The 12,044-nt window shown below is 42.2% G+C and overlaps 1 protein-coding gene across 1 annotated transcript; it reads left to right on the forward strand.

Moving 5' to 3' along the window:
• The first annotated feature begins 6,233 nt into the window (after nucleotides 1-6,233).
• Nucleotides 6,234-12,004, forward strand: ywhaba (tyrosine 3-monooxygenase/tryptophan 5-monooxygenase activation protein, beta polypeptide a). Its single transcript, XM_018742295.2, has 6 exons — nucleotides 6,234-6,347; nucleotides 8,311-8,611; nucleotides 9,089-9,212; nucleotides 9,476-9,639; nucleotides 9,898-9,993; nucleotides 10,321-12,004. Exons 2-6 carry the CDS (start codon nucleotides 8,318-8,320, stop codon nucleotides 10,375-10,377), a joined length of 735 nt encoding a protein of 244 aa, XP_018597811.1. The 5' UTR covers nucleotides 6,234-6,347; nucleotides 8,311-8,317; the 3' UTR covers nucleotides 10,378-12,004.
• The last annotated feature ends 40 nt before the right edge of the window (nucleotides 12,005-12,044 follow it).

Genomic DNA, 12,044 nt, shown 5'->3' on the forward strand with positions numbered 1-12,044 from the left:
CCGCAAGGCACCCCAAGCGGGACTCGAACCCCAGACCCACCAGAGAGCAGGACTGCAGCCCAACCCACTGTGCCACCGCGCCCCCAATCAGTCGACAATCAACAGCAATAAATAGGCACTGACAAGAGGCGGTACGGTGGCACAATGAGTAGTGCTGCTGTCTCAGAACACCTGGGTGGTGTGAGAGGACATGGATTTGATCCCTGCTCAGTCTGTGTGGAGGTATGTTCTCCCTGTGCCTGTGTGGGTTCCCCCCAGGTGCTCTGGTTTCCTCCCATCATCCAAAGACATACTCTTCAGGTTCCCCCATAGTGTGTGAGTGACAGAGCGAGTGTGTTCCACTGATGTATGGATGAGTGACCCAGTGTAAGTAGTGTATCTAGCAGTGTAAGTCACCTTGGTGAATAAGGTATGTGGGCTGATAACACTACATAGAGTTCATTGGAAGTCGCTCTCGAGAAAAGTGTCTACTAAATGTGATGAAGACAACCTAGGGTTTTTTTCTTCAATGATTTTAAGTATGTTTTAATGAAGTTAAAAATTAATATTTTTTTTAATGTCTTTTAATGTGTTTTTTATTTGTTTGTCTGGGACTGCACATTCAAGACTTCTACTGAACCCACCACGGTAATAAATTGATGTGTGTGTTTATTATTACCCTTTTGACTGAGTGTTAAGGTGATAAAGCAAACCAAAAAGGGGGGTGTGGTGGTGCAGTGGCGCAGTGGGTTGGACTGGGTCCTGCTTTCCTGTGGGTCTGGGGTTCAAGTCCCACTTGGGGTGCCTTGCGACAGACTGGCATCCTGTCCTGGGTGTGTCCCCTCCCTCTCTAGCCTTACACCCTGAGTTGCTGGGTTAGGCTCTGGTTTGCTGTGAGCCTGTATGGGACCAGTGGTTCAGAAAGTGTGTGTGTGCAAACCAAAAATAGCTGACAGATGCTACACATGTTCTTTCAAGTTACCAAAAGAGAAAAAGCTAAAAGTCCTGTGGTAGACTGGTGTCTAGCCTGCTGTTTACCATGCCTCAGGCACTATGTTTCCACAATATGCTCTGGAGCACAATAACCCATCACTGGATGCACACCTGATGAAAACTGAATAAATAAATTTCTCACAGCACTGGCATCCCATCCAGCATGTACCCTCCTCAGCTTTGCAATCAGCAATTGCAGGATAGGCTTCAGACCCCCTTGACCCTAATCTAAACAAGTGGTTAATGAAAATGGAGAGATGGTTGGGTGCCTTACAGCAAATTGTCAAAATTTAACATAGATTTACCTGACATTCTTTTTGAACCAAGCCTGTGAATAAACAGAGGGACGAATATATAGTTGAGATTTTGTCAATTGTAATGGTAAGCGGTAGGATTTATGAACAAGTTGAATTACGATTAGAATCGTGGTCACAGTTGTGTTTGTTACTTGGGGACCCGCTGTGGAATTATACTCTCTGCATTCCTCAAGCATTACATTTACATTTTTTATTTATATAACTGATGCTCCTTCCCATAGCTACTTACAATGTTAAGTTACCCATTTATACAGCTGGGTAATTTTTACTGGAGCAGGCAGGCTAAGTACCTCACTCAAGGACCCTTCACTGAAAGGAAGGGCTTCATTTACAAATGCATTGTTACGCATTGATTTATTTGAATTCTATTTTTTGTCAGAATTCAAATCTAGTGGTTTGTCTGTCCAGTCTGCTTGACCAGTTTGTGAATTTTACCCAGCTCATTTAAAGGAAGAAGGCTTTCCGAATTCTTCATGTCCTTGCGTAGCTAATTGGCTGTAATATGCCACGTATATGGCCAGTTCTCTCCACAAGCCCATTGTCGTTTTCAATATTTTTTGTTTTGTATTTACCGTTTCCCTGGGAAAATGCAATAATAAAGCTCATATTTTATCATTAGTAACACATTATATTAGGAACAATAATTCATCTGAATAAGAAGACAAGTACGAATATTTTTTTGGATTACTTCTCGCCCATTTTCCATCGTGTGTCCACAAATGACAATTTTCTGATCTTGCTTTCATATTGAGTATTGATCATTTTTGAATTATAGGAATCGCTAGTTTTAGCACGGACAGTGTCTCTTATGTTCCGTTACGGGTACTGACTGCTCTGAAGGACCATTTGTTTTGAAATGTGAGTTTATGACACATCAGTGAAATGTGTGTACAAAATTAAAGACCAAGCAAGAGAGCGAATCTGCCAAGAGCTCTGTAAATTAGAAAACTGCCCTAAGGGAAATCAGAATAATACTGCCCTTCCAGCATGTCTCCTTCTATACACTTATCTGCTACACAGAAAGTCAAATACTGGATCTTTCATTGTCACTTAAGCCATCTTACAAAAAAATTACATTTAAATTCAGATAAATATTTCATACAACAGTGTTACGAAATGAAATACAAAATGATAAGACAAACGTCATTTCAAATGTGAGGATTTATTTATTGTTGAGTGTATTCTATTGACTAATGCACGCTGATGAATGCCTGGAAGCGAAACTGAAAATGAATCAAAATAATAATATATTTATGAACACAAATGTGAAAAGAGCAACATAAGTATGCAAATAAATCCTTTGATGTAATGCTACAGATGATGTTATATAACACTCTAGGTCATAGGGAGTGCTCATATCTGCATAAGTATATTGCCTACTGGTACTTTATATCACTGCAAGAACACATACACATACGTGTATGTGTTTTACATGTATACAATGTATGTACGTGTATGAATATATGTAATAACATAAATGATTTCGGTATATATGCAGTAAAAAGACTGCCAGTAAAGGCGAAGGATGTACTAAGAGCATACCACAGTGAAACGAGCACAGCAAAGGCTACCATAAAGAACTTCATTACCATGATCCTAGGACGATCTGGTGGAGAACAGCTAACCTACCGTGGTGTTTATCATCACATTGGAGCATACAATTTTTTAGCGATGGCGACTCATTGTGTTGTGTCAGAGTGCTTAACATTGCAGAGGGAGATAGAGAAACTCACGTTGCCTTAGGACAAGCACCAAATGCCAAAGAAAGGAAACCTCTTCCCAGGGAGATTTTAAAATGATTTTTAAAAATTGTGACAAAGCTGCTGGGGGAAAAAATTAATGAACAGTGCTGTATTGAAGGTTTTAGGTGCATCCCCATGTAAAGAGGATTAAGGGTTGTGAAACACCTGTGTAGCAGGCTTTAGAGTGATCACACATGGACCTCTACTCAGAATAGATTTTTTGGCATACAGACATACAGATCTACTCTGGAAAACAGTATAACAGCTTAGATACTACATATTAAATTATAATTTGTGGAATCAGTCTTTGAGAAATCCTGCTCCCTTTACCTTTGGTCAGGCAAATTTATTTAATGAAATATCGGTATCATCACCTTATGAATTAAAAAATTGTTTTACATTATTATTGTTCCTTCCATCGTCACTATCGTAGTTGTTGTGGTGGTTGTATCAAGATATATCAATTATTGTGTCAATCACAAAACTGAATCACATTTATTTATGTGCGATGCATAAAACACTTCATAATATAAAACTATAACTAGAAAATTCTTGGATATGTATTTTTCTTAAGCCTAAGATTAGTTTCTTAATAATGTTTTTACTAATAGTGCTTTTAGTCACTGGTAAATTTTGTAAAACATGGCATGTTTGATACAGCTTTGTAAGTCTTTTGTGCCCCCTGCCAAAAGTACCATCACTGGTACTTAGTGAACATACTTTTCTTAGTAGTTGTTACTCAGAGCATACAAATCTAATTTTGCAATGCCATAACACAAATAACACAACCTTTAAGCAATTGTATTATGTGAGCAAAGGGCCAGTCTCACAGCGTTCAGCTCTAAGGCTGCGTAAACCTCTATGAGAATTCTGCGTCATTGAGTACGGCCTTACTGCACTCAAATACGAGATTTCAGCAAAAAAGTACTGCGATGAGCATCAGTTCTTACAAAAATGGTGTAAGATGTAATTATGATTTTAAAAATCAGCAGTTTTCACAGCTGACAGTGTTCAAGTGAGCTAAAAAAGGTCCTCTCTCTTCTGTTCTATGCGGGGTCTTGTCGGACACCGTTGCCATATTATAGCTTCCAGTGCTCTCTGCTGACAAGCGTCTAACATTACATACAGTCACACAGAGACCTCCTACCTTACGGGGGCACAGCAGTTCCACCTACACCATTTCAACAATCCACCTTTACTCCAAGCTTAGGACAACAAACCTGCAGAATACCTTAAGCAGAATTGCAAAAAACAAGTAACTGAAACATTAATATCCTCCAAATATCAAAAGAAATGAAGAGTGAATAAATAAAGATTTGTCAATTAATGCATTCCAGAGCAATACAAAAAGTCAAAAAGAAATTGCCGGGCTGCACAGAAATTTCTTTAGACATTTTTACAAACGTATGCTCTGCCAATTTCACCTTTCATAATACAGACCACCAACCACATGGTCACATGTCAATATTTATAGTGAAACCCTTCCCCCCCCCAGACCATTTTTTTCTCAACAACTTTTAAATTTTCTCACTGTGATACAGAGGTAGAGGTAACAACAAAGAGTCTGTAAAAGTATGGCTTAGACAAAACAAAAAAAAAAACTTATTTATCAAGAAGAATTACTGCATACCTTGGATGAATCTTAATAGTAACAGTATTAGTAGAGGAGTGCTTAAATATCATTTGAAAACTGTTAATGGTATTTTTCACAATATTCTTTCTTATACTGCCAGGGGTGCCCGAGAGGAAGAGGGAACGAGTGACTTGGAATAAAGGTTTTTGAAATCTGATTTTTTGTGAAGGTTGACGAGTGATAAATGCGTATGTGGCATGGTGTACGAGATTCCATGAGGACTGAAGATCCACCAGCTTGTTGCACAGTTGAGTTTGCATCACAAGGCACGGGCCAGGAGGCAATCCACAGTGCCCAGAAGCATCAAGTGACACGAGCCTGAACCCCAAGCAAAGAAATAGAGAGGTCTTGCGTAAAGTAAAAACAATGGTAACAGTTTGATAAAGATGCAGACAACATGCTGGAGGCAACCATGGATGGTGACATTGGTAGGGTTGAGACAATGACCACTGTTGTTAGTTTAGCAGCAAAGAGGTTTGGATGGAAAAAGAAGGCAGTCCAGTTGGGTTGCACAATGAACAACAGCGCATGGAGCACCCAGGGTGTAAGGCAGGAACTGAGGGCATTACGGCCTCAGTTCAGGGACGCTAGTGAGGAGAATGTCTCTACGCAGGGCACAGTGGCATAGGATAAGGAGGAAAGAAAGGGCCAGAAAGCAAGCACCATTTTTAGCACATCCCTTGGTTCACCATACAGTTGCAGAGGTAGAAACAACATATTGGGCAGCTTCTCTGCTACAAGGAGGAGACTGATAAATATTCATTAACACACACACAAACAAACAAATGTATATACTGCTATGTTACATATATAATCAGGAAGTGTAATATATATACAGTACCTCCTGTATGAGCAGTAGGGCCCATGCCATACACACACACACACACACACACATCTTCAGAGCCGCTTGTCCCATATGGGGTCACGGGGAACCGGAGCCTACCCGGCAACACAGGGCGTAAGGCCGGAGGGGGAGGGGACACACCCAGGACGGGACGCCAGTCCGTCGCAAGGTACCCCAAGCGGGACTCGAACCCCAGACCCACCGGACAGCAGGACTGTGGTCCAACCCACTGCACCACCACACCCCCCCCCCCCATGCCATACAATAGTATCAAAATATTTATTTTTATATAACAGTTCATTAACAGGAAGTATTCAGTATATAGGAAGTATAGTAAGGTAATGTGTCATGCTGAGCAAGCAGACTTTTTTTTTGTGTGACTAAACATGGTGGTAACAGAAAGAGGTCAATTTCAGTTTTTAATTATTTTGCTCTCGACTTAACGTCACCGAATCATGGATACGAAATTAAGCTCATAAAACAAAACAGTGAGTTTAAAGTCAAAATACGGACAGCTGTTGTTTTACTTGAGATTAGAACATGCAGCTGTTTAATCCACTCGCTCCTCCTAGGACCAGTCACCATGGTGATCACTGACGTTACTACCTACTGGTTGCCATGGTCGTTATGACGTAATGAACCCTGGAAAGCGCTTGGGAAACCCCGGGCGGAGGTTACCATCGTTACTGGCGGGGGAGAGGTGGGGTTTAGAGGAAGCGGAAGTGTCAGTGCAAGCGGAAGTGGTACTGCCCTGAATAGCCAGAGCAGCGAGACGGAGGACGGAGAGAAAGGCTCTCATCGGCCCCAGATAAAAGCAGGACTAAAAGTACATTGCCAATGTGAGTGTGTTCGTGTAGGGTGCGTCGAATAGCACGGGCCGCTGTTAGGTAGCCACGTAGCGGGTTATGGTAGTGTGCAAACGAACCCTGCGGCGGGCTGTGCCGGAGAATGTGCTATTGTGGTTTGGGGCTGGGTGCGAGCGCTTAGGCCGTGGCGTGTGATGAATAGGTATCGCACACAGGCGAGCTAATGGAGGCACTGCGGTCGAAGGAACTGTCTGCTCCTGGGCTTCATTTTAACCTTATGGTGCAGTTATCGTCTAGGATAGCTTTTTGGGTGTCAAGGTAACGTGGTCGCGCAAATTCCATCGGGTCGTGATGATCATGATCATGATTGTGTGGCCGACTCGCTCAGCTGCTGTCGGTGAAAGAGGAGGGAATCAATGCGGCCCTCTGCGGTGCGCGGAGAGCAGGGGGGATGCCGACGATGATGAGGCCGACCGGCCCGCCGTGTGAAGGTGGTGTGTGAGGACATCTCTCGTTAGAAGTGAACGCGGACACGGGGAGGCCCGGAGGGTGCGGTGAGCGGCGCGCAGAGCCCCGGGCTGGATTAGCCGCGCCTCCGTTTCGATCGCAGCCTTTCCACTCCATCCGGGCGAGTCGTGTGGAACCACGACCACGGTCTTCCTCGCACACGGACTCGAGGAACGGAACAGTGAAAGGCGAGATGATAAATGCCATGGCGTTTTCTGCCTCTCTCGGTTCACTCACTGTGAGTGTTTGTTTCACGTGAGTTCGGCTTTTCTGAATGAGCATCCGGATGAGTTTTATTGTTCAGTGGGAGCGCGAGCGTTGCTTCGGGACTGATGTGACACCGTCGTCGCGCGGACGGCTGATGGCGCTGGTCTGGATGGGACCCCTAGGTGCTCGTGCTCGCGCCCGGCGTCGGGGCGGAGTCGCGCACCTCTTCTTCCTCGCTGCAGCTTTTCTGCCCTTTTCCTGCTTCTCCTACGAGCCGCTTCGGCCCTGCGACTCTACCGGCCCCGGTCCGCCTGTGGCGGCCGCCGATCGGACTGCTTTGCTTTGGCCTTCGGTTTCGGGAACGATCCTGCCGAGTGTGTTTCACACCCGAGGGCTCATTCATGATTAAATCGTTCTCGGTTTGCCCTTCAAAAACGCTTAAAAAAACAAAATAGGCATATTTTATTTATCTATGCTGAGTGTATGTACACACGTTTACAAAATCATCAAGTCACACAAGTGTCCAGTATGAACCCGGATGAGCAAGACTTGTTCCTCGCTTTGATGGAACAGAAAATTATTGACATCGTTCTTTAACTTTGTGAAAGTTAATATTTAAATGTATGCGCCTACCTCTCCTTGCACCTCTGCTTTACCTTTTCTGTATTTGGATGAATGTAGCCTACTCTAAACTCATATTTACACTTTTATCAAATGGGCTTGGAATGTAAAATGCCTTCACGTGTGGGCAAAATATTTCTTTGGAACATCTCGATCTTGCTGCGGTGTGGACTGTAGCCTTCTAATGTGATTCCTGGGTTTACGCTCCCTCCTTCTGTAGTACCGTTGATCAAGGTACTTTACCCTGAACTGATACACAGTAGGGTATTACTGTAAATGTGGAAATCATTGTACACTTGAATAAGTCACCTTGAAAAAAGACATCAGTTAAAGTTAATAACAAAGTGTATGATACAAACATTTTACTCTGCTCGTGCAGTGTGTCCTATGGCTGAACTTCGTCTCATCTTTTAAATCAGATCAGAAGACGTGACAAACTGCAGTGGATGCTCCATTTTTATTGTCTCCTTGAAGTTTCTTCTGTTTTGCATTGGCATCTTTTGGCAAAAGGAATTCTTGTAATTAAATATTTGTATTGTGCTTGCTTGCTCACATGTACTAACTGCTAAGGTATAGGATTTAGAAAAGAGAAATATAATACAAACTGAACTGGCATGTAGATAGGACTGCTCGTTTTTACTGTTGTCTTGTCATCGAGCAGCTTGAAGATGGACAAGAGCGAACTGGTACAGAAGGCTAAGCTGGCCGAGCAGGCTGAGCGCTATGACGATATGGCGTCGGCAATGAAGGCTGTGACGGAGCAGGGCCATGAGCTTTCCAACGAAGAGCGCAACCTTCTCTCCGTCGCATACAAGAACGTGGTAGGCGCCCGCCGTTCTTCCTGGCGCGTCGTCTCCAGCATCGAGCAGAAGACGGAGGGTAATGAGAAGAAGCAGCAGATGTCACGCGAGTACCGTGAGAAGATTGAGGCCGAGCTGCAGGACATCTGCAACGATGTGCTGGTGAGGCATGGTCCACCATTTGGTGGCCCTCTGGAGGAGTAAATGCAAAGTGTCTGTGTTCCTAGAGGACCCTTCAACAGGTCAAACTGGTAGAGTGGGGGGTGGGGGGGGTTAAACGTGTGTTGAAATTGGTTGATGTTTGGAAGCAGTTTCAAGCCAAACTCTGGTACTTGGAGACATTTTTTTTTTTTTCTATTGTGCAATTTTTTAAAAAAATCTGTCAATCTTCCAGGCAGTTTGAGTCATGGCAACAGCTATGAAAACACCTGTGCAAACAGTGTACGAGGAAAAAATTGTTGACTTGATTGGCAAACACCCATAATTCATATTTGTGGTACTGATACGGCTGGCACTTGAAAATAACGCTTGGCATTTGTCAAACATAGGAGAACTTGGTAGATATTCATCTCAGTGTCATTTCTTTCTCCCATGTAATTATTTATGGAAAAAATAACATCTGTTTAATCCTCCTTCTAGGGACTTCTCGACCAGTACCTCATTGCCAATGCAAGCCAGGCAGAAAGTAAGGTCTTCTATCTGAAAATGAAAGGAGACTACTACAGATATTTGTCTGAAGTGGCATCTGGAGAATCCAAAAAGAGTTAGTATATGATTAATGTTGAATGGGAAGCTTTCTAACTGGTGTATATATGAAACAAAGAGAGTAATGCTATGTGATCATGAGGTGTCATCATGTTAGTCTTATGTCATGTTTTACCCATTTCTCTCTAGTGTTTCTACTGATTGTTTCCACAAATTTATTAACGTTGAATATGTAGCTTTTTGTGTTTTGAATCTTTAGCTATTATCTAAATCCTGTTTACCCCCTTTTTTTTTTTCTTTTTCTTTTTCCCCCCACTCAAGGCACAGTTGAGAATTCCCAGCAGGCTTACCAGGAGGCTTTTGACATCAGCAAGAAGGAAATGCAGCCAACGCACCCCATCAGACTGGGGCTGGCTCTTAACTTCTCTGTGTTCTACTATGAAATCCTCAACTCCCCTGAGCTGGCCTGCAACTTGGCAAAGACGGTAGGCACCATCAGGCTGCACACATGCATCATAATGCTCTTGCATCAGCTCCCTTTGCCTGTCTGTCTGAGCACTTCAGGCTATGACAGAAGCAGAGTTTTGATGTTTTTCAAAATGCTTTGCATCTGATTTCATATTGCAGTCATAGCCTTGGTAAAGCAAGTCTTGTAATAAGCTACCAACTCTATAGTCAGTCTTTAATGAATGGCTGTGTAGGTGTAGATTTGTACTGAAGGGCAGTTTATGTTTTCTTTGCAGGCTTTTGATGAAGCAATTGCTGAACTTGACACCTTGAATGAAGATTCTTACAAAGACAGCACCTTGATCATGCAGCTACTAAGGGACAACCTCACTGTAAGTTTGATTCAGTGTTGGGGGGATTAATCTGCAGCACTATTAAATTCCCTTAACTTGTTATATTACAGGAATGCTACACAATGCTAAATGGGCTCATTGTACTACGTTCACCTGTAGCATATTCCGGGCATTTTTGATACTTTCATAGAGTTGTTGAACTTGTTGTCCTGAGACTTTTTCTTTTTTAAAGGGTTTTCTACTGATTTCATGATATTTAATCAAAATAAGCACCAAAGTGGATCGTGAACATTTAATGCATGGCTTTGTGTGTGGCTGAAGTATGTGCTTAACATTTACCTGTTTTATTCTGTTCCTCACCCCCAGCTGTGGACATCAGAAAACCAGGGTGATGAAGGGGACGGTGGTGAAGGGGAGAACTAATGTTGTTGCACTTCACTGTTAATCCACCCTCACTCTTTATCTTACACACGTACAGCCCATGCGCCCCCCCCCACCACCACCATCAGGCCCCCCTTTCTGTATGGCGAGCAGCGAGAATTGTACCTGACCCCACCAATTGTGCCCCTCTCAGCTGATTTGGAGGTGACAGGGTAGAGTTAGCAGCCTCAGTCTTTCCATTTGTGAATTGAATACATAGTCAAATAGAAAAAGCAGAGTGCTCTCTTTATTTGTTGTCATTTATGAGCCCTTTCTTCACCAGTTTAAATTTGTTTTAATTTTGTTTATTCACCTAGCAGGGTGTGCATTATCATTCTTTTTTTTATTGTCATTTTTTAGTGTACTGGCATTTGCAGGTTTTACTCAAAGGTTATTAAACTGGCGGTTTATTTTCACCAAACACTGTGATGCTTAGTTGTTTTCCTCTGCATTTTCTAATATCCTTAAATAAAAATAACACCTGGTCTGTAAAATGCAGATATACATGGCTTGGGTAACTGTACAATTCTGCTGTGGGCTCATACAGAATGGCATAAAAGGCTGTATTGTGACACTGACTAATGTGCATATTGCTGTTTAATATTCATTATATTCAAAATGAAGAAAAATTAAAAGGGACCCTAGTAATTTTTTCCCATTCTACATCTTAAACAGTTTTAAACATTCCATCATAGCCTAACTTTAGTTTTTCAAACTGCTGAAAGCTTTTGAACAAACTGGAACACTATGCTAACCTGCTGCCCACAAGCAGTTAATGTAAAGGTACTGTGACATCAGTACAGTGAATCTTGTTTGTTCTTAAATCTTTTCCCCAGTTTTGCATTATGACTGTTCTCAGCGAAACAAATTGTATATTGTAAACATTTTTTTAGAAGTGCATATAAATTTTTCTTAATGTAATATTGTGATCCTGCTTGCTAAAGAACACCTTAAAGCTGTTACTGAAATTTTCTACGTCCGGACTTTCCTTATTGAAGGCTAAAACTACTCATCGTTCCATTTCCTAAATTGAGTTGCTTCAGACAACACAAACCTGTTGAGGGTTTGAGAAAGCAAGTCTTCAGGTGGGATTGTGATGATTGGTTTATGTTGGTATCTGCTGGGGACTACAGTTTGGTACTCGTTTGATACTTCACAAATCTGCTGGGATGTTGGGGGGAAGAAAAGCAATGGTTTGTCTCTCAAATAGCTGGATGGAGAATTAGTAGCTGTGGTCAGCTGAAGAAATAAAACTGATCCTGAATTCACTCAGTGTCACAATACTTTGCCATCACCATAACATTCCACTTTTAGGTGTAGAAGTCATCTGTCTCGGTCCATCTCGCTGAAGACAATGTTCCACACACTAAAGACTTTCCCCTTTAGCTGAACAAATGGCAGTTAATCTACGCTTGATAAAAATGCAGTAGTGAATGTGGAACCGAGCCTGTCTGTATATCTGGTATCTACTTGCTTTGTTTTTACTGACCAGTATTCTGCCTAAAGTTTGCTTCTGTGACGGTTTTATTGCCTAGCGAGCACGTGGTTGTGAAAATTTAGAATAGCTTAAACTTAAAGAAAATTAAAAAAAAAAAAAAAAAAAAAAACCCGAAGTACCTGGTTATTGACGTAATACTAGATTTGTGTATGTCTTTTAAAACAGTTCTAGT

This window comes from Scleropages formosus, chromosome 22, assembly GCF_900964775.1.
Source record: "Scleropages formosus chromosome 22, fSclFor1.1, whole genome shotgun sequence".
NCBI classification, from domain to species: Eukaryota; Metazoa; Chordata; class Actinopteri; order Osteoglossiformes; family Osteoglossidae; genus Scleropages; species Scleropages formosus.